The sequence below is a fragment of the Eretmochelys imbricata genome, chromosome 14 (genome assembly GCF_965152235.1).
Source record: "Eretmochelys imbricata isolate rEreImb1 chromosome 14, rEreImb1.hap1, whole genome shotgun sequence".
In the NCBI taxonomy this organism is placed as follows: Eukaryota; Metazoa; Chordata; order Testudines; family Cheloniidae; genus Eretmochelys; species Eretmochelys imbricata.
Window position 1 is genome coordinate 23,211,569 of NC_135585.1, and position 22,346 is coordinate 23,233,914.

At 49.1% G+C, this 22,346-nt stretch overlaps 1 protein-coding gene across 3 annotated transcripts in view; it reads left to right on the plus strand.

The window, feature by feature from the left end:
• The window catches only part of PIK3R5 (phosphoinositide-3-kinase regulatory subunit 5), a 98,315-nt gene extending 76,285 nt beyond the window's left edge, over positions 1–22,030 (plus strand). For 2 of the 3 annotated variants that reach the window (XM_077833831.1, XM_077833832.1), the window contains exons 10-19: positions 2,029–2,770; positions 3,338–3,491; positions 4,061–4,186; positions 4,859–4,987; positions 6,475–6,568; positions 8,424–8,500; positions 10,213–10,306; positions 14,463–14,545; positions 16,131–16,243; positions 17,752–19,895. In XM_077833831.1, coding sequence (XP_077689957.1) covers positions 2,029–2,770; positions 3,338–3,491; positions 4,061–4,186; positions 4,859–4,987; positions 6,475–6,568; positions 8,424–8,500; positions 10,213–10,306; positions 14,463–14,545; positions 16,131–16,243; positions 17,752–17,899 — 1,760 coding nt within the window. In that variant the 3' untranslated portion in view covers positions 17,900–19,895. Of the gene's footprint in view, positions 1–2,028; positions 2,771–3,337; positions 3,492–4,060; positions 4,187–4,858; positions 4,988–6,474; positions 6,569–8,423; positions 8,501–10,212; positions 10,307–14,462; positions 14,546–16,130; positions 16,244–17,751; positions 19,896–21,565 lie in introns of those variants that run through there. The other variant, XM_077833833.1, reaches the window with a different exon arrangement.
• Positions 22,031–22,346: the final 316 nt, after the last annotated feature.

The following is a 22,346-nucleotide window of genomic DNA, read 5'->3' on the forward strand; positions in this document are numbered from 1 at the left end:
AGGAAGAACTCCCCTGGCCCCCATGGCACAGGCGTGCAAAGAGAGCTGCATTGTGGGGAGTTTGACTTCCTCGGAAGCACAGGGCCAGTGGCAGAGGCAGGATCCTAGACCAGAGAGGCTTTCGAGGCCCCATCTTGCAAACGCACACATGCTTTGTTTGAAATGCATTGAAGTCAATGGCGCTCCTCGCAGGATTAAAGTTAAGCATGTGTGTGGGTGTTTGCAGCACTGAGGCCTGGCTCAGCACTGATCTGGTACCTTCCTGTGTTCCTAGAATATAGATAATGTCAAGAGAAATAATGACCTTTGATATTGAAAATGTACGTTACTGGAACCTACCCAGTACTTCGATGGGACGTTCTCTGGGGCAGGGGCTGCCTTTTGGTTCTGAGTCAGTACAGCGCCCAGCACAATGGGGACCTGGTCTGTGACTGGGGCCCCAGGTACTACAACCATACAGACAATTAATAATAATGCAACTGTAACAGGGTGGCTTGCCCCTTTAATGGTCAGGGATCCTGTGGCCAGCCCTGGCTCGTTATCAGATTCAGCAGGGGAGAGGTCAGTGATTGCCATAAAGAGCTGAGAGGGCTCAGTGGCGGGGGCGGGGGCTGCAGGAAGGAAGTTGGCTCCTAGCAGGTCCTGGAGCAGTGGGGAGAGACACAAGTGGAAAGGCCCTGGGGTCCCTGCCGCCTGTTTTGGTCTGGGAAATAACTCTGTGTTGCTTGGCGAGTTTTGTGTTGAAATGAATAAACCACACCCCAAGGCAAGGGTCTGAAAGAGACCTAGGACGTGGCGTCGGTCGTTCCAGGGCTGGGCAGACAGGCCAGCTGTCCTACCGCAACTTTGCCAAATTGTAGCGGCCCGCTTGGGGGCAAGTTTAGCTCCCTTTGCGGAAGGCTACACTGGAGCTGGAGGTGCGAGTCCTAGTTTGAGGACTGTGCTAAAAACAGATGTGCGAGCCTCCACAGCCAGAGCATGAGTCCCGGGCCTGTCACCTAGGATGGGTACATACTCGGGGTGGCTAGCCCCTCGCACTGCAGTGGCCATGCTCTGTTTTTAGCATGCTAGCTCAATGAAAGCTAGTGTGGGTATGTCTCCCCGAGCTGGGAATTTCACCTCCAGCTCCAGTGTGGGCATACGCTTTGGGCAACAAAATATCGTGGGGGGGGGGGGGGGTTCCATTGCCCTCAGGATAGGGTCAGGTGAGCAGGGTTTTTTGTGCCTGGCCTGGTAATTTCCTCCCTCCTCGGCAATTTTGCAAGCGAAGCTGCTACTTCTCTTTTACTCCCAGTCCCTGCTTATGACAAATCTCTGTGTTTCTGTGCAGACTGTGCATTCAATGCCAGCCGGCCCCAACAAGCTACATCAATTCTGTCACTCTGGAAAACTGTTGGCCCACCTGTCCTCCCCTGGGCTTGTCTGTTTCATTCTTCTCACAGAGTACATTTTTGTCAGGGAGCCAGTGGCATTATCACTTTCTGACCTGGCTGGCTATCTTGATTAGTATTAAAATACGTTTTAATGGGGTGTGGCCATAAGTAGTAGAACTAGTTGACAATCCAAGTTGAAAGGAAGCAAAACAAATGTTAGTTTACTTTGGTGTTTGGAAACCCAAAGGAAACAAAAACTTCCATTTGAAAGAAAACTGACTTTTGTTTCAAACTTTTTTTGCATAAAAAATTTCATTGAAATCGAACCGTTTTCATGAAAGTGTTTTTAGTTTTTGACAAAATCGCTTTTTCCCCCCACCAAATCCACTTGTTTCGGTCAAAAAACATTGACAACCTCTGACAAGATGAGTTCTGGGCACAAGTGCGTTTGGTATTCGTGTGGGACGGCTTCAGAAAGGAGGTGGTAGAAGTTCCACCACTGGGGTCATACGAGGCTGGACAAAGTACTGGAGAACACACTGTAGAGGATAATCCCTCACTGGCCCTCGGGTTGATGGGCTGGGAGGCCCGATATGCCCCTCTCATCTCCCATGTTGTGTTGTTTAGGACTCTGTGCTGGCTCTTATTCTTTCAGATATCCTCAGAGACGTACTCAACAAGGAGTGCGATGTTCTCAAGCCAGTGCTCTTGGAGGATGAGGAGGAAGAGGAGACGGAAATTGATGGCTGTTCTCCACAAAGAGACTCGCTCCTTTCCTCCATCTCGGCGGTTTCCAAGGACTCTGTGTACTCAGAGTTATCAGAGGAGGCATCGAAACATTCGCGGATGTCTCTCTTCACCACTTCCAAGGACTCCATTTCGGAGCTGTCAGTGGTCTCCAGAAGGTCCTTTAAGTCCTTTGTGTCTAGCCTCAAGGACTGCATGGACAGTGGCTATGCCGAAGACAGCGACGAGAGCTCTCTCGATCTGGTGGGGAGGCTGGACCTGAAAGAGGAGACGACACTTCACAAGCAGAGGCAGAGACTGGCCAGCAAAATCTGCAAGCTGTTCAAGAGCAAAAGCCAGCTGGTCTTGCGGAGAGACGTAAGGGACTATCCTGACACTGGTTCGCTCTCCCTACCTCTGCGCCGGGCCGAGAGCCTGTGCAACCCAGAGGCCAAGCACCACATCCCAGCACGCTCCCGGAGGGCTCTTTCCTTGCCCCAGCACGTGCTGAGTCAGCGGCTCCCACAGCACCACACAGCGCAGAACGTGTGCGTCCAGCGCAGGCCCTTCCTGAGCTACGACGAGGACACCAAGGTCTCCACGTTGCGCGTCGTGGTCTTCGGCTCAGACCGCATCTCAGGGAAAGTGGCCCGGGCGTACAGGAACCTTAGGTGAGTGGGATGGCACCAGGGGAACCCGGCTCCCATTCCTTGTGTGTATTTACCCAGCCCTCCCACCGCACGGCACCTTACGGAGTCCAAGGGCCAGAGCCTCCGGTGATATCAATAGATGTAGCTCTATTGATGTCCATGAAAGGTGGGCCCAGATCCTCTGGCTATGCCCTGGTGTAGACTGTGCTGTGAGGTGATGATGGCGGATTGGCTTCCCACTCTGTTAGCCTCCAGGACTGAGGCCTGGTGACGAACCCTTCACCACACTCGGTGCTGTCCCTTCGTGGTGCACGTGGCAGTGTCTCGTGCTGTGGTGTTGTGCAGAGCCCCTTGTGCAACGCACTGTGCGAACATCCGACAGAAGGACGGTCCCTGCCCCAGAGAGCTTACGAGCTAAGTAAAGAGTGTTGGGCTGCCCCTGCACTGTTTCCCTCACCACGCGCACGACTGTTTGTGTGGGGGTGGGGACGGCGCGCGCACGCCTTACCTACCTGACACTAGCCACACCTCGCTCGTGCTGACGCAGTGGGCTCTCTGCAGTGCTCTCCTTCTCTCTCCCTGTTCTAGACTACAAGAAATCGATTGCCCATTACTGACAAGGTACTTCAAGCTGCAGTTTTTCTACATCCCGGTGAAGAGGAGCTGCCTTACCTCATCTGCACCACTGACACATGCTCCTCCTTCTCCAGGAGATCCTCACCTGAGAGCCTCAGGGCAAACGGTACGTGCTGTGTCTCCCGTCGGACCAGCTCCTAGTATAGAGACCTGCCTGCGTCACACAAGCAGCACCACGCTTGGCCCTCACTGGTTCCCCTTGTGGCTGGCTCGGCAGAGAGGCCAAGTACTGAATAGACCAAGTGCGCCTGAGGCTGGCAGGGAGGGAAGCTTGTCCTGTCCCTGTCTGTTCTGTAGGTGGCCTGCCCTCTTGATGGCCAACAGTGCAATACCTTCTGCCAGCTCAAAATTCACTTGCAGTAAGAAAAATAAATGAAATCAACCGGCCCAGGATGGTATGTCTACACTGCAACTGGACACCTGTGGCTGGCTCGTGTCTGCTGATTTGGTTCTTGGGCTACAGGGATGTTTAACTGCAATGTGGATGTTCAGGCCCGAGCTCTGGGACCCTCCTGGGGTCCCAGAACCTGGGCTCCAACCTGAGCCTGAGCGTCTACACCACAGTGAAACAGCCGCGTAGCCTGAGCCCCATGCACCCGAGTCAGCTGACATGGGCCAGCCGCAGGTGTTTAATTGCAGTGTAGACATCTCCTGAGTGACTCTGTCTGGTTTCAGGAACCCAGCTCAGCTGGGGCACAAAGCAGCACCAACGAAATCTCCCACTACATTGGGATGTTGGACCCATGGTACGAGCGCAACGTTCTTGGGCTGATTAACTTGCCCACGGATGTCCTGTGTCAGGTATGTTCGGGAGCTCAGGAGGAAATGAGCTTGGCTTTGGGTCCTTACCCCACTGCCCCTTTCCATGTGTTGGCATGGGGGCGAGAGGAGGGTCTCTCCCCTTCATCTGGAGTATCCACCATCAGCTGCTAGTGTTGGACCAGCTGGGTCTGCTCCAGGATGGGTCTAGTTTTGAGCTGTCCTGCAAGATCCAGGTTGGGAGCCAGCTTGAGGCTCTCCTGGGGCTGAACATTGCCTGCCTCTGGGGAGTGGCTGGTTCCAGCCTGACCCACCCCGTTGCTCTGCCTCTTCTGTGAGTCTGTTCACAGGACAATGCACAGGAGGCCAGTGTCCCCATCCCCCCTGCTGTGCATTAGGAGACTAACTGGCCAATAGGGAAACATAGGGGGAAACTCCGGGGCAAGAATCGTGTTCTCGCTGTTACTCCCCACACTGGTCATCCCCTGGGCGCCATTCTCAGCAGAGAGGCCGAGAAGGCTGACCTGGTCCCAGCAGGGTAGGGTGGAGGTATGTCAGTGGGGGAACTCGCCCGGCCACAGCACCTGTTCGGAGGGTTTTAGTCTCCAGGGCTGCGACTCCAGTACCTTTCCCCAGCACCCACGACCTCCCAGCCCTGTGCTGAACAGCAGGAGGAGAGCGGGTTTCCATTTCACCTCCTTGTGTCTATGCCAGCAATCTGCCAAACCCGAGGTGGAGCCTACGGAGGAGTCCAGGGAGCAGCTGCCCATCCTGGCTGACATGGTGCTTTACTACTGCCGGTTTGCTACTCGCCCGGTGCTGCTGCAGCTCTACCAGACAGAGGTACGCAGGGCTGGGCCTTTCCATCCCACCTTGCACATGGGGTTTGTGAGGACTTCTGTCTCTGCATAGATCAACTAAGGACTCCAGTACCAACCTCTACGAGACAAAGGTCTCTTCAGGACTGATACGTCCATGATGCTCAAGGGTTCGGCCAGTTCCTCCCCCGACCTGGCTATTGTGGGCCGGTGAGACTGTGCTTCCAGGGGCGTGCACAGGAATTTAAATTTGCATGCTTTTGGAGGGGCACATTAAACACACACAAATGAAAGGTTTGCGTGACCCCTGCCATTTCTCGGGACACCTCTGGCAGGGACACCCAGCTGCGAGGAGGCAGCAGAAGCTCCCCCTGCAGGGGGTGCTCCCCATGTCCCTTCAATCCCGGCAAGGAGGAAGCAGCAAAGCAGCTGGCTGCAGGGTCCTTCCCCGACCCCTACAACTGCAGCCTGCTGCTTCTCCTTCCCTGCTGCTGGAGTCCCAGCGCTGCTGCCTGCTCTGCAGATGCCTGCAGAGGCAAGTCAGGGGCTGCAGGCAGAGGAAACACATGGGACTCCAACAGCAGGGAAGGAGAAGCAGCAGGCTGCAGCTGTAGCGGTGTGGGGAGGAGGAGCTCAGCCATCAGCCGCCCTGATGCTTCCTCCCTCACCGGGCTTCGGGAACACACAGAGATTTTGGGGGGCGGCAGTGCCCCTGCTTGCCCCCCCCCCTTGTGCATGCCCCTGTGTGCTTCCATTAGTCAAGTCCATCTCCTTCTGCTTTATCACCATGGTAGTAGAGCCTGGTATGCAATTGCCCCTTCCTGCATTCGCTAATGGCTCATGATGGACTGATGCCCCTCCTGATCCTGGTGATGGAGCTGGTGTAGGAGGCTTCTGGGGGATAACGCTCCGCGGGAACTTCTATTAACCAACAGCGACCTCCAGAGAAACCAATCTGCTGCTGTTGTAGAATGCAGTGGTTCTCAGCACCCTGGGGACGGTTGAAGTGTAGTTCAGATCACACCATAAAGTCTCCAAACTCTCCACTCTGCTCTCTCCCGATACCCTGGTCCCTAAGAGAGGATGGGTGTCCCATAGACAACTTCTCATTTAACTTGTCTTTCTTTCCCCATACACGTATGGCTCTCACCAGTGCTAACAATTACACACACGCTTTGCTTTCTGAAATCCCTGCGAGGAGCCTGTTCTCCAAAGCCTGCTCTGTCCAGCATGCAGAGATTGAGAGGAAGGTTCTTGTCATCCTGGTGCTCTCATAACAAGGTGTTGGGCGTGGGTTGCATATGTAGGTAGTGATGGTAACAGGCATTTATCAGAGTAGGAATGCTGCTGTCGGGTTGCTGTGACTTGCACTGCTAGGATTTTCTAGCTTGAGGGGTTCTCTCTCCTTGCACTCCTTCATTTGAAGGCAGTGTGCTATTAGGAATATGCCCGGCTCCCTCATAGTGCAGTGCATTCATAGTGCATCTCTCTCTTCTCTCCCTCCCCCGACAGCTAACCTTCATTGGAGGTGAGAAGAAGACTGAAGTCTTCATTCAATCCCTCGAACTGGGCCACTCGGCTGCCACGCGGGCCATCAGGGCATCGGGTAGGTATCAGATCTGGACACAGATGTTTCCTTGCCTTCCTAAAGTCTCATGCATCACAGGTTCTGTAGTGATACGATGGCAGCTTTAGAAATCGGGGCACAAATAGATTTGATGGTGAATGCTTAATAACTAGCTCCTTAGGGGAGCTAGAAAAACCAGATGAACTGCACAGAGAAATCGGATCCACAGTTGGGTTGGATTGCAGATGGCTGGGGAGAGTGTTGCTCCAATAAACTCTGTGGTTGGGAGCTGGGATATAGCAAGGGATTTTTACAAACCTGGAAACTAAAGCATCATGAAGCCTACATTTTCCCTTCTGTAACAGTCTTTATGATTTCTGTTTCTCAAGGAAATTTTTTGTTACTTTTCCCTTGATCCAAAGTTAATTTATTTTAGCATAGCTAAAAACAGGTCCTTTCCCCTTCATCAGGTCCTGGCATAGTGTCTTGGAAACCAGCACATCCTTTTTCTTTCTTTTTCTTGGCGGGGTCTTTACTCAAAATTTCTCTTTCTGTCTTGATACTTCAGTTATAAAACCTCTTGGTTATACTCTTGTAAGCCTTAATTGGGCAAAGGAAAGAAACGGATAGATTCATAGAGCTTTTAAAACAGGAAATATTGTTTAGTAGAAAACAGCTACAGCCACAGACACACAAGCAGGCATCCACACAGCTTCAGTTCCAATTTTGTCTCACTTGTTTACCAGAGACCACATTCTGTTTGGAGCTCTGTGCAGCACACAGAGACTCTAGTGGCTAAATTATATACTGCAAGAAAACACATTATTAATTTTTTTCTTTTGGCACTGAATCCTTTTCTGTGCTCTGACTTCCTCTTGCTGTCTCCAAGCAGAATTTACAAAGTGCTCTCCATTGAACTAGTTGCCCCTATTTCCATAATATGGACAGGTTATGCTTCAATAGTGAAACCCATCAACCATTTTCATCTTTAAACACTTAAGGCATAATTTTGAACTGGGTTTTGATTATGCAGTTTTGCACCCACCCTTTTGCACCTGTAATAATTTTGTCTGGAAAAAGCATCAGTGAACTTCAGACACAAAATTTAAAGCCCAATTTATGATGGGTACACATCTGCAAAAAAAAGAAAGAAAGAGCCCAGCTGGTAAACCAGCCCTTTACAGCTTTGTATTTTCCCGAAAGACCCAACACTTACCCAACAGCACCTGCTAATTTAATTTAATTTCTTTTCATTCTGTGGAGAGGTCTCCAGCTGCTTATTGTGTTTTATGCTGAAAATCCCCTATGAGCTTATTCATGTGGGGCAGCTTTTAAGCTAACTTTAGTTTTTCTTTTTGCTCCTCTGTCACATTCCAATAAAACAAGTGGCAGGCAGTGTAACAAACAGGTTAACACTGATCCCCTTTTCGTTGCTTGGCTATCACAGGTCTACTGAAGAGCATGTTTTGACACAGAAATGATTTCTGGAAACGGGACTGGGTGTCTGGCCTGGGACGGAATAGTAGAGCCCCATAAGACCAGGGTTTGAGAACTGATGACGGTCTGAAGTAAAGTATTTGGTGGTCTTAGCTCTGTTCTTAATAGGCAGCAGTTTTTAGCAGCCAAACCACCAGTCGCAACAGGAGGGGTGATTGGTCTTTCCTCTGAACTTGTTCACTCATCTGCCTCATTCTGCTTTGTAGCAAGCTGAGATACTCTAAGGCCACTTGTTCTGCTGTCATCAGGATGCATGACTTGAGAGAGAGCGAGAAGCTGAACTCCTCAGAAACGGGGCAGCTTTTCCTAAGAGGAGAGGGACTGGTGTGAACATGTATTGAAGGGCGGGGAGAGAAAAGGCTGTTGTGTGACTTTAGCTTCTGTTTGTATTACAAAGGTCCAGGCAGCAAAAGGCTGGGAATAGACGGCGACAGAGAAGCAATCCCTCTAACACTACAAATCGTCCACAGCAAGGTAACTGAGTGGTAGTCCGATGGGGACAGAGGCTGCAGGAACTTCTTCAGCATTGTGTAGACCTCCACTGAGTCAGAGATTTTAATAGGGTATATGAAGGAAATCTCTTTAAGTGGAGAGGAAATAAACACAACTCAGAGCTAAAATAGGCATGTTTAGTCTGAAGAAGAGACAGCTGAGGGGGGACCCGATATCAGTCTTCAAAGGGCTGTTCTAAAGACAACAAAGAGAAAGTGATCAAATGTTCTCCATGTCCACCAGGGCAGGACACGACATGATTGGCATCGTTTGCAGCAAGGGAGATTTAGTTTAGATATTAAGAAAAATTTCTAACTTTAAGCACTGGATCAGCTACCCTAGGGAGGCTGTGGAATCCTTGTCATTGGAGGTTTTTAAGAACAGATTGGACAAACACCTGTCTAGGATAGTCTAGCTTTGGTCCTGCCTCAGCGTTAGGGGATGGACGAGATGACCTCTTGAGGTCCCTTCCAGCCCTACATTTCTGTGATTAGGAGAGTGTGTTTATATCAGTTGATGGGGAAGGGGGAGAATATCTTGTGATTCAGGGTGGAAGCTGATCTTTCCTCTCTGTGGAGTAGGGAAGGAATCCCTCATACCATATTGCCGAACAACCAGGTGCCTCATGGGGCGTTTTGCCTTCAGGTACAGGTCATGCATGGAGAGGGAGATCTGACAGGCTACCATGTCTGGGAACCCAGTTACAACATGAATATGTTTTGAAGTGTAGACAGGACTTTAACCTTAATACTGAGCTGTGGTGCAGCCCTGGAGAGTCTGTGCTGTAACCAGGTCTCCAGACATTCTTCCACTTGTAATGCAGAGAGGTTCTTTATGGCCACGTTGCCTGATAAGGGGGATTCTTTGAGTTAATTGATTCTCCCTGTTGGGCCCTTTCTGAAAGGGATTGGTGGCTATTTAAATGACAAGAATTTAATCGCCAAGAGGAAAAATTAATTACAGATCTCTGCTCATATCTCACCCACGTCTCCTCCACGTGTTTGTTTCTGGAACATGAAGGGAACCTCATCTGAGACGGAAAGAAACCAAAATGCGGCGATGTGTGAGGCTATGAATTTCTGAAGGATAGTGGCAGTTTGCACTCTTCTGTCACTTGACAAACACTAATAGTGTTTGCTGCATTTCAACAGATCCAGCAAATTTCTTTGACCTGTGCTTGACATTAAGCTCATGAGTTGGCTTCAATGATCTAGTCTGGTGCTTACAGTTAAATGTGTACTTAAATGCTTTGCTGGATCACAGCCTAAATAAGCTGAAAGCACTTTGGCTCCCTGTCCTCTACTTTCTGCTTCATTTATTGGCATAACCAATGGTGGCCTCCAAGTGAGCAGGAAGTGTGATAGGCCGTATATAAATACTGGCTCTTCTTTCATGCTGGTGGATTTCCTTACTAAAGTAGTAAAAATCCTGAGAACAATCTCCACCTACTTATGACAGTACCCGATTCAGTACCCTGTTCACCTATAGAGCATTAACCTACTATTGGAATGGATGGGCAGCTTGGGCATCTGGTAGTTTGAGCAAGTACATTTAACTGGTGCTAAAGGTCCCAGGACCATCCATCTCAGTGTAAATCCAGTTCTGAGCTATATCAGCCAGAAGGTCAGAGATGAGCAGAGCAGTATCAGGGTGGAATGTGACCCGTCTCTCTCACTTTTGCCTGGTCTCTGCAGACAGCAATCAGTGGAAGGAGCCACTGGAATGATGTTGAAAAGGTCTGCACCTCTGTCAACCTCAGCAAGACCTGTAAGAAGTACGAAGAAATAGGTGAGTTCTGGTGCCCTTAAACCTTTACACAGGGGCAGTGGGAGAGGATGGAAAGTGGACAGCGGTGGTGCTTCTGGCATGGGGAGGAGTGTGTGTGTCATGCAGGAGAAGATATTAGCGATGCCTTCTGTGCTTCGGGGCAAAACAAGCCATGCCATCCTGATTCAGGTCCCCTCCACCTTTAAGGCCATCTTCGGGGATGAAAGGGCACTTCGCTCTGTTCACTGCCCTAGCCTTCCCCCAAAGGGTGCCACGTGGCTCTGTGATATGAACGTCTCTCCATTAGGAACTGGATTGAGACCAGCAACTCCTCTCGTGCAGGCAGTAGAACAGCCATCAGAGGGTGGCGATCTTCAGTCTGTGCTGACCCGATCTGGGATGAAATGGGTCACAGAGGTGAAAGCTTCTCTGTCACATTAACAAACCTCAGAGCCAGGGCTTAAATGTTGTTTCCAAAACTGTTCTGCATGGTGGACAGATGCACACGGGATAAACATACCACACGCCTAGGACAGGCACCAAAGGCCAGGAATAGGACATTGTATAGGATCGGCATTGATTTCCCTAAGCAGTTTTTTTCTGCATGTTTTGTTGGTTGAAATGTTGGGCTGAGAATCATTACATTAGTTCCTTAGTAAGAGCCCTGGATTCAGACCCTTGCCTAGCTGGCAGGAAGAGCCCGTGGAAACCTGGGGAGAGGTTGCAGGTCTGGTGGCTAAAGCACTCGATCCGAAGCTCTGCCCTGCCCTGGAAGAACTTTGTGTAGGGTCCTTGGAATGAACTAGCCCTCTGCTGTGTCCGGAGAGAGGCCCAGGGCTGGCTGAAGGACTGCCGGGTGCAGATGTTGCGGGGGTGAAATCTGCCTAGTAGCCATCTCCTCGCCATCCCTGCCTCGCTCGATCTGAAGGGACCTGACCCATGTCTGAGAAGGAGCCATTCAGTGACACAGTCCAGAGCCTGGCACACTGCCTGTCACTCAGATGGGCTGCCAGAGGGGAAAATGGGACCATCATGGGAACTGCCAAATTAGCAGAGGGGCGCGGTGTCCCTGAATGTAGGTTTTTCTGTGACCTTCCTGTGCAGTCTAACATTCCTCCCTTTCATGGCAGCAGCCCTACAGCAATGGGGTGGCCTGTGCCTGTTCCACTTTACTTCCAGGTGTCCCGGCTCATGCTGTGGCTGGTGCCAGCAGGCCCATTCCAAGATGAAGGTGCTCTTGGTGTTGCTGTTCAGTTCCCCTTGTGCGGCTGTTCATCCCAGCCCACGTAAGGGACAGGCAGCCTAGCGGACTTGGTGCTGTGTTGCTGAACTGTTCCTCCGATATGGGTCAGGTCCCTTCAGGCCAAGGCTCAGACTCCATGTTACCGAAGCAGCTTTTTTGCCCTGGGAACACGAAAGTGTTGCTGATGCAGGGGGAAAAAATATAGAACACACCAAGCGTGGGATCTGCCCTGCTGCTTACGGCAGCTAATTAGGGGGTTGAGCAGTATCGCTTCCACAAGAGCTGTAGCGGAGACTCGCTATGTCGGGACCATTGGACAGCCTGTCTGACCTGTTCAGTGCAGGGTACGAAATGTAACGTACTGGGGATTATAACACTCAGCTCTGTCCTGTTTTCAAACCGAGATGGAATGGTAAATCCATCTGTACCTTACACTGACAATAGCTAGCCTGTAAAACTCACTGAGAGAGGATGCTGAAGCCAGAGTTGAGCAGGATTCAAACTGTATCGAATCTGGATCTCTCCAATAAATAATATGAATAGTAACATCATGGCTGTAGAAGCAACAGTCTGCTGTCTAGGGCTAGGGAGAACCTCCCCTGTGGAAGTTTGCATAACGTTCTCCTCTCCAGAATTTCTTGTGCCGTTCTTTGAAGCAGCTGGCACTAGCCACTGTTGAAGACAGCACGTTGGACTTGGACCAGTAGTCTGACCTAGTATAGCAATTCCCATTAGGCAGAGCTGTGCTCTGGTTTGCCAAAGGTGGAGATGGGGCCTGGTCCAATCAACCCAGAGCTCTGGGGGTGTTTGAAATCCAGAGCATCTCTGATCTTTTGCCAAGAGCTGGGCTTGTGACCTTGGGTGAACCCAGTCTGAGTTTTGGGGTTGTTCCAAACATGAGTCCTGGTGAGTTTGCCCTGGTTTGGGGTTTCTTTGCCAAAGATGACTAGAGCAGGAACTGGCTGCGGTAGAGAAGTGGCCATTGGAGGCTGCACAGCCCCTACCTAGAAGCACCAAAGAACATAATGCTCTTGTAGGTGCAACATGAGAACCAGGGAGATGTGCACTTAAGCTTTTATCTGTCTGTCCTGCCATCCTTAGCAGCTGACCCTCTCCAGTAGAGTTAATAACTGAACTCACAGTAGGCCAGTGCTCTCATTCCTCGGTGCTCCCCCACGGCAGTTGGGTCTGTGTGTTTGTTTTGTTGGTTACATTTCTTCCTTTCTCTAGATCCCCTGGTAGTACAATGTGCCCTGAGCCACCCTGTTAAATGTTTCAGCGCTGTAGTCTTCTTAATGAGAGGTTATGGTTCTTCTTTTGCTTGAACGCAGCACTGCTTCGGCAGGTGGAACAGATTCACTTGAGAAGATCTCGTATTATTCCCAAAAAGAAAAGGAGGACTTGTGGCATCTTAGAGACTAACACATTTATTTGAGCATAAGCTTTCGTGAGCTACAGCTCACTTCATCGGATGCATCACTTTTGCGGATACAGACTGACATGGCTGCTACTCTGAAACCTTGTATTATTCTGTTTCACTGAAATGCTCCATGTGATGCGCCCTGGCACACATAAATTTGCTATAAAGGCAGCAGTTGGGACCAACCATTCAGATGGAGCAATAGCCAATGAACTGGAGCTTCTCGGAGCCTCTCTATCTAAAACTCTTCCATCAGCTCAGACACCTCCCTCCCTCCCCCTGGAAAAGCTGAAGTGTTGCTATCGCTTAGTTTTTGTTCACCACCACGTTGCAGGCTGCAGATATTGCAATGCTGTATATTTCTGTTCTATTTCTGGAGCTTAACTCTCTGATCTGTCTGCAAGCTGAGTTCATTCTGGGTGTCTTTCGATAGGCTATGCGATGTCTAGGGAGAGGTTTTCCCATCACACTCGAATTCCCTACATGCCACAGAAATCTGGGATTATCTTTCACATTCACTGGTCTGGCCACAGGATGTCACTGCAGCTCCAGACACCAGCTGCTCACAAAATAGCTGAAAGGTGTCAGGCCTTTAGCGAAGACATGGAAGTTTTTAGGTCGCTTGGCCTGCACCAGCTATGGAGGGAGCTAGAATTTGTTCCAGCCAATGTTGCAATTGTCGCTTTTGTAGATCCAATTTTTTTTAGCCCCTAATGAAGTTAATTGGCTTTCAGGTAATGTCTGTAAAGCTGGATCATGTTTGAAGCTGGATAATGCTAAGTATTTCTGCCTTCTTTTCTGGTTTTCTCGCTCTCTCTGTCTGTGTGTGGGGGGATGTGCAGGGGGAGGCTGGAAGGAACATCTGTTTGATTTAGCTCAGGCTGTATAGCTGGAGGCTGTTGTATGTGGCAGCAGAGCAATCTCTCGTTTTGTGCTCTTTATTCAAAGTTAGATAATTAACTCTGTAGAGCTGGGATTTGGGATCTTGTGGCTCACAACAGTCCTGGAATGCTGTGGTGTCTAGCTGGGGATTTCCAATACAAACAAACAATAACAATAATAATAATACTAAGCTCCTGTAATAATCTCCCTTTCAAACAGTCAGGTGGCATTTTAAGGCTCCAGGTTTGTATTGGGACCCCTGGCCTGGCCCATTCAAAGGGGTTATCAGACTGAGGGTAGCCCTCCGACTATCTGATATGGGCTAACTTCTACACGGCTTTGAGTTGCAGGACTGGTGACCTGTGCTCGTGCAATATCCATCCTGATAGCATGACGGATCCTTGTTAGAGATACTTGATGGAGAATGGGGTCAAGAGATCCCTTCGTGACTCTCCCCCCTCCCCTCCCTTCAGAGACTCTGAACTTGGCTACTTGCCACTGGCCAAGCAAAGCCGGAGGCTACTCCTTCGGGAGCATGGCAGTTCTATGCCTTGGGTGCCAGAGAGACCATTTCATTTAAAATCCAAATCCTTTCGAATAGCCCAAGCAAACCTCCCTCTCTTCTGTTCCAGACTCGAAAACGGAGTGTCTGACTTTAACCATAACCGAGGTCGTCAAGAGGCAAAACTCCAAGTCAAAGAAAAGCTTCAATCAGGTAAGTTGGATTTGCCGTATTTGTATCCTCGTTTAGGCTGGTAAGGAGAGAGTAACTGTGGCTCGTTCGCTGTCAGGGGAGGAGAAGGTTTGAGAGCTTCGGAGCGGCCAGTAACTTGTGCCCAGATTCCATCACAGTTGCCATCTCCATGAACTCTAGGGCCCTCACTTCCAGATTGGCAGAAAGGCGCTGTGTGTGCCTAGCCGTGGCCTGTATTCGCTGTGCAGCCGCAGTTGAGTCTCGCGGCTTAGGGAGTCCTGCTTGTGGTTGCACCAGCACAATGAGAACTAGGATGCCAAGTGGCAGAGGGAAAAACCCAGGCAAAGCTGCAGCTGGAAGAGTTCCCTGTTGTGTACCTAGGGCTGTATCAGCACCTGGACGTCAGACTGGCAGATGAGTCCTGTCAGCACAGCAGGTGTTCAGGGAGCAGTGCACTGCTGGATCCTGCCAGCTTGGGTATCGAAGCTTGTTGGGAAACTGTAGGGAATAACTGCTCTGTGTGATGGCTGACGACTTCGTCTGTGAGCAGCCGTGTGTTGGAGGACTGGGATTTGGTGCTGCCTCTGGCAGATGTGGCCTGAGCACCTCACAGCTCCTGTTGAAGTCCATGGAAGCTAGCGAGTATTCAGCACATTTGAGAATAGCTCACGTATGCAAGGCAAGGGTGCCTTATTGTGGGGCCCCCTCTCTGAAAATCTTGGCCACTGTATTTTAAAACCAATCTGTTACTTTAGCAGCCCAGATGGGAGACTCTGAGCCCTCTGTGCCTCTAGCACCCAAATCCAGCTGTATAAATAGATAGATGTATAAATCTTGCTTTCAGAGCGTGTTCCAAGGCAGGGTAGGTTCCTCTGTGTTAGCATGTGAGGACAGCAGTTTAAATCCCAGATGAGGCCCTTGCTCGTAACTGCGGGCTCTAGAGCTAAGAGAATGAGCTGCTACCACTTGAGCTAAAGGACAACGTCCCCCAGCAGTCAGCTTAACAGACCTGTATCCTCAGTGGACTGGACGCACACTGTTACGCCAACATGGGCACCCAGTCTAGCTCCTTATTTTAGAGTAAGGACGACAAATGTCTCCCTGCATATGTGAACGTTCAGGGCGAGTCTCTTACCCCGTGAAATCCTCCCTCTTGAATTGCCTCATAGCCCGGCCCCTCTTCAGGCCAAGCCCTGACACTAAGGTTATGTCTACATTTGGAGCTGGGGCTGAGAGTCCCAGCTCGCACAGACATACTCGGGTTAGCTCTCATCGTGGTTCAGCTAGGGTAGCAGGGTCCACAGTGAGCAGTGGCATGGGCTAGCCACCCCGAGTGCATACCTACTGGTTTCAGGCAGGTTTGTATTTGGCACAGCAAGCCCGTGACACTGCTCACTGCTGCCTGAGCTACCGTGGCTACACTGCTAGCTCGAGGAGAACTAGCCCAAGTACATCTAGGCAAGCTTTAGGTGTAGACATACCCTAAAAGGCGCAGCATATAGTGAATGGGATCCTGGCCCCTGGCTGCACGTGCCACAAAGCCAAGCTGTGCTGGCTGGAGAATGTTTTGAGCCTGACTCATGGTGTTTCTCTCTGTCTCTCGCAGCAGATCAGCGTGTCCCAGATAAAAGCAGACAAGGTCCAGATCATTGGAGTCAACTGTTCCTTCGCCGTGTGCCTGGATCAGGATGAGCAAAAAATCCTGCAGAGCGTCACAAGGTAGGAAATGTCCAGTATGTCTCTCTGCGGCTGTGTCCAGCATTCCTCTGGGGACAAGTGCTGTAGGTAAGGCACCCCCAATGAGTCATGTGAGCCCTGAGGGGACTAGCCCCCTAGACCCAAATGTGCTGCTTAGGCTTCTGAACCCGTGTGGACTGTCTGTGGCCAATGCTCCAGTAAACATGCATTCAAGGGGCTAGATGGCCTAAATGGGGCTCTGCACTGCATAGCAACGCTGCAGGTCATGCAGGCAGGAGCCATGATGCCATTCAGATCACACAACAGCCATGTGCAGATGTGGGTACAACTAATACAGCCAAGCAGGAGCGGAACCTCAGTCCTCTGTCCCAAGATGGATTCAGCACCAAGGTGCCCTGCTGTTACCAACAGGTCTCAGTCCTTATGCTGCCCCTCTCCAATTCTGCTCCAGGCTGGAACCACTGGGAGGTTGAACTTTTACCGAGAGGTTGAAGGTTTGAAATAAGATCTCCAGTTCCTAACATTCAGTCACCCACCTAGGGGTACAATGCAGTCAAGGAGCTCCAAGCAGAAAGAGATCTTCCAGCAAGACTAATCAGTCAACCAGGGGAATTCAAGGCACAATAAATACTGTGACTAGTGACTGTGCTGAGCATATAAACAGAGCAGACGGCTTCCAAACCTTGCAAGGATTCTGCCCTGGTATTGGGACGCTCATCCCAGATAGTCCACATGCCTTTCAGTGGGGAGGTTGTGGGGGGAAGGGGAAAAGACAAATGACTGTCTGTCCATGAGTATAGCCTAGGGTATCATCTCCAGTGGGGTATCTCTCCTCCTCAGAGAGGACCAAGCTGTATTACCAGGGATGAGATCAGACATGACACAGAGCACTGCATTTTCACTTGGGCTCAATACAGGGGTAACTGGGTGAAATTCTCTGGCCTGTGTTAGGCAGGAGGTCAGCATAGATGATTGAATGGTCCCTTCTGGACTTGGAATCTATGAACATTTAAATGGACTGTAAGCAGTGTTGTAACTGTGTCAGTCCCAGGATATTAGAGAGACAAGGTGGCTGAGGTAATAGCTTTTACTGCACCAATTTCTGTTGCTGAGAGAGACAAGCTTTTGAGCTACTCAGAACTCTTCCTCAGTTACTTATGCCCCTGCTCTTCTCTTAATCCTTTTATTGCTGCAGGATCCAAAGGAGATCATTTAAAACTTTGATACAGAGAATGCAAAAGAAAGAGTTCCACACTTAAATTCAGGAAATGCAAAAGTTTTGTCTTGTATTTTTTTTTTTAGGGTGTACATTTTCAGAAGTGCCTGTTGATTTTGGATGCTCCACTTCTGGGTCCCCAGTCTGAGCAATCTTAAAGGGGTTGGTTGGTCAGGTGCTCAGCACTTCAGCAAATCAGGCCCCCCTCTGAGGGTGCATGTGGTCCCTGTAACTTGAATTCCATGGCGTGCGTTCTTACTGCACTCCAAGCCTGTACCAGCCCTGTGATTTCCATTGCTCATTTTATCTGCAGGTGCGAGGTCTCCGCATGCTACAAACCCAGGGACGGTGAACCCTGCACACTGAGGACATCCTCTTTGGATCACCTCCCCCAAGACCAGCCTGAGTTTTGTTCTCTTCTGTGCTTGCCCATTGCCACCTTCAGCGGAGCACTGCCATAGAAGAACCAGCAAGGCCAGGGCATAACGTCCCAGGCCCCATGCCGCCTCAGACCAGACATGCCTCCAGCCGATCCTGATAGTTGCAAAAGCTGCCCCTGGAAGAGGAAATTTATTGCACTCCCTTGGGTCAGGGAACTAGAGCTTCCTGCTCCTAACTGTCTTGCAACGTGAAGCATTAGCACAATGGATGAGCTACCCCTGGCCTGTGTTTAGCATGCCCTTGAGAAATGGAGGGGTCACTTCAAAGCTCTGGTAGCTGTCGCAGTTCATGCCCTCTGGGAGGGAAGTGGGTTCCTTGTCATCTCCAGATGGCGCTGCAGCGGGGTGGGGCAAGGAGGGGAGTGCCACTTTCCTGATCAGCTGTACTTGGAGTGAACTTGCAACCAGTGTAGATACTGGAAAGGCTGCGATAGGCGGTTTTGGGGACACAAAAAGATAACGAGTCACCTTAAACAGCTGGAGAGTTTCAAACTAACCTCCAGACAATGTCCTGATGATGCTTCACCCAAAGCAAATTTGAAGATCTCTGTTAATGTTACAAATTCTTTGGGGTCAGGGGACAAGTTTACTCTGAATTATTTGGGGACTTATTTGTCCTACAGGCACAAAGATGAGGGCTGCATTTAGGGCAAGGAGGAGCTGAAGGCGGCTTGCAGACCATGGCTTGGGTGCCAGTGATCTAGTGCAATAAGCGATTTCTGGGCATACATTGATCTATGCACCGTGTTACAGTCACTGTAAAGCTAGGTCACCAGAGCGATCAACCTCTGCGTCCTGCTAAGTCTCTGAAAGCACAAGCTCCCCTGTTCAGTTAATGCTCCCATGGCCAGCTTACCTGCACTGAATGCTGGGTGAGAAACACCCTGGAGAGGTGAATGTATGGTGCCAATGGCATTGCACTCACAGTTCTGGGAGCAGGGGAGGTGAGTACTAGGGAGGCCATGGTATTGAGCCAGGCTAAGTTTAAACGTACCAGAGAGAACAGTTTTGCTGCAGAAGGCCCTGGAGCCAAAAACACTAGTGACACAGCGGTTATAGGACTTTGAGCCCCCTGGGAGAACCCCTCTCTCCAGCAGGAGACAGTTAACTCCCTTCTTTCTTGTTAAAAGGCTCCAGGAAGGTGCAATAGCTGTGCGTGCAATGTGACCACAGAAGCAATGGGAGTTGGAACAGCCTTGTTTGCTACTCTTCACCACAAGGCTATTTATTAGTGTTGGTTGGCTTACTGCCCTGTTACTAACACGCCAAAGCCCGCATGCCTCTACTGCCTTACATGGGTGCAGGCGGTTCCGAACGCCCGGGTGGGCTCAGCTACCAGCTAAAATGCCCTTTTGCCAGGCCAGGAGGGAATCGCTGCACCTTATCCTGTTACAACAGTGTAATCTGTGATCTTGGCTAAGTAGATCTCGCCCTGTTAACATTGTAAACACTGATGCTTTCGCTGGCCACACAAAAATATTGGAGAGCAGAATTGCCCTGTGATAAAGAAAAACAAGCGCAAAACTCTAGGAATGTATAACCCCATTAAGGATTTTGGGCCTGCAATGCTTTTTTTTAAATGATAGAAACTCATTTCAGGATGAACTGTATATATGTTGGACATCAGCAAGTTTGTGTGTCTGTGATAATTTGTAAAATATTGTTCAAAGAACTTTTAAGAAAGCTGTAAAATATTAAATATTGATTTATTTCAAGAGCAGTGTGAGTGCAGAGTTTGTGTAATCAATAAAATGTGGTGAGTGCCAAGCAATTCCTGACCATGAAAGGGGAATGATGTGAGGCATTGGAGCTGTACCCTTTCAAATGCAGTGATGGCTGTAGCTGGGTCGTTTGCAGGGGTTGAACCCCCATGGCTCCTGAATCTAAAAAGAATTAACCTCTACAGCTTGAGCTGAAGTACTGGACATATTACCTCAAGGACAGTGATAGGCTCATAAACATATATAGTCCAGCCACTAGAGGGAAGTGAAGACTCACACTGCGTTAATTTGAAAAAAGAAAAGGAAAGCTTATGCTCAAATAAATTTGTTAGTCTCTAAGGTGCCACAAGTACTCCTTTTCTTTTTGCGAATACAGACTAACACAGCTGCTACTCTGAAACTTGTGTTAATTTGAGTTACATATGCTTTTCCATAAAAAGAGTGACTGTATACAGTCAGTCTAAAATAGCTTTCCATCGGATAGAGGAAAAAGAACAAAAGTAAAGTCTCCACAAGAGAGCACAGTGTATGTGTAATACACATACACTGTAATACACTGCAGCCACTCTTGCACTGTTCTTGTTTTCAAGATAAATAAGGGATATTTTTTTCAAGGGCTGTAAGTCGTGCTGCCCTATGACCACACATAAAATTACACCAGGTTGCAATGTGCTACATCCAAGCAAGAGGAGGTGTTACCCCTTACAGAAAAAAATACTTACATAGAGTAAGAGGCTTTAATAACCTTCTGGTAAGATTAGGACAACTCCTATGTCTCTAGGATATCTTTTCTTTTCACCTAGCAAATGTTGCATTCTGGCCTGTGCTTTTCTAGCCCATACTCACCCTCCCGCCGCCCCACAAAAAAACCACAAAAAAGGAAATAGCCTCCCCCCAATATTAAATGAGTCTTTAAAAAATAATTTTAACTAGTTGTTTCAAGTGTACCCATGCCCCTTTGTGTTCCCTTTCTGGGGATATTCAAGAAAACCAGATGTTTAGCTGAAGTGTCTGAAGGAACTGACAAATTCCAGTGAATAAGCTCGGAAAAAATGCAATCTCCTTGTGAATAGCTTGAGCAAAGAGAAGGTGACAGCTTTATATATAAACAATCTTTTAGGAATTAGCTGCTGAGCACTATTTTAATTCTGATCAGAGCTGGTTGAAAATTTTAGCAATTTTTAATTAAAATGGCTTTTGAAGGAAACAAATACTTCCACTTTTTTTAACATTTTTTAAAAATGAATTGAATTTTTTTCAGTTTATTTTAAAAACATTTCCCCATCTTTCTCCCTTTTTAAGGGAGAGAAAGGAAAGATGAGGAAAAAAGAAACAACATTTTTTTTTAAATCTAAACCAACATGGAACACTTTTGTTCACCTTTTTTTTTAAAAAAACAAAATGAAAAATTCTTGTTTCATTTATAACTTTCCAGGGAAAATATCTGCTATTTGTCAGCCTGGACTAATTCTGATCCTCTAAGTCTTGGTCTACAAAAGGTTTCTGGGGAGGGCAGCCTTATTCCGTCCACCATGGTAGGACACTTTACCACTCCAGGCCAGTAGCACGTACTTGGGAATCATTGTAGAACAAAGCATTGCAGTGTATGTTTGCTGGCGTTCAAACAACATCCGTTCTTTATCTCTCTGTGTTATCCTCAGGAGAGTGATATCATTCATGGTCACCTGGTTGAAATAGGGTGTTTTTCTTAAGGAGACATTCAGAGGTGCCCGTTCCTGCTGGGCTGTTTGCCTGTAGCTGAACAGAAATGTTCCCCGCTGTTAGCCACGGGGAGGGGGGAGGTGCTAGCTACGCGGTGGGGGGAGGCAAAATGCAACCTTGGAACGAAAGCCCATGTGCTATGTATGTAATGTTAACAGCAAGGTTTACCGTGAAAGAGTGTACCTATTGTTCTATAAAATGTGTCTTTTTAAATACCACTGTACCTTTTTTTTTTCTTCACCAGCTGCATGTGTTTCAAGGATCACAGGATCTTCTCCTTCCCAGAGGCTAGTGAAGATTAGAAGGCAGAAAAAACGCACTCGCGATGAAATGTTCTCTGATGAAATGTTCTCTCTAAAATCTTACTGTCCTCCCACACTGACAGAGCACAGACGAATGCGTGGAGGCAGACAATGTCAGAGTGCAGGAAAGCACAAAATGACCGGGAGGAGAGGTGGCGGGCTGAAGCTGAAAGGTGGCGGCAGCGTGATGAGAGGAGGCAGGAGTCAATGCTGAGGCTGCTAGAGGATCAAACTAATATGCTCCAGCATATGGTAGAGCTGCAGGAAAGGCAGCAGGAGCACAGACTGCTGCTACAGCCCCTGTGTAACCAACCACCCTCCTCCCCAAGTTCCAAAGCCTCCTCACCCAGACGCCCAAGAACGCGGTAGGGAGGCCTCCGGCCTCCTAGCCACTCCACCCCAGAGGATTGCCCAAGCAACAGAAGGTTGGCATTCAATAAGATTTAAAGTTTTAAACTTTTAAAGTGCTGTGTGGCCTTGTCCTTCCCTCCTCCACCACCCCTCCTGGTGCTTCTCTCCTCCACCACCCCTCCTGGGCTACCTTGGTAGTTATCCCCCTATTTGTGTGATGAATTAATAAAGAATGCATGAATGTGAAGCAACAATGACTTTATTGCCTCTGACAGCGGTGATCGAAGGGAGGAGGAGAGGGTGGTTAGCTTACAGGGAAGTAGAGTGAACCAAGGGGTGGGGGGTTTCATCAAGGAGAAACAAACAGAACTT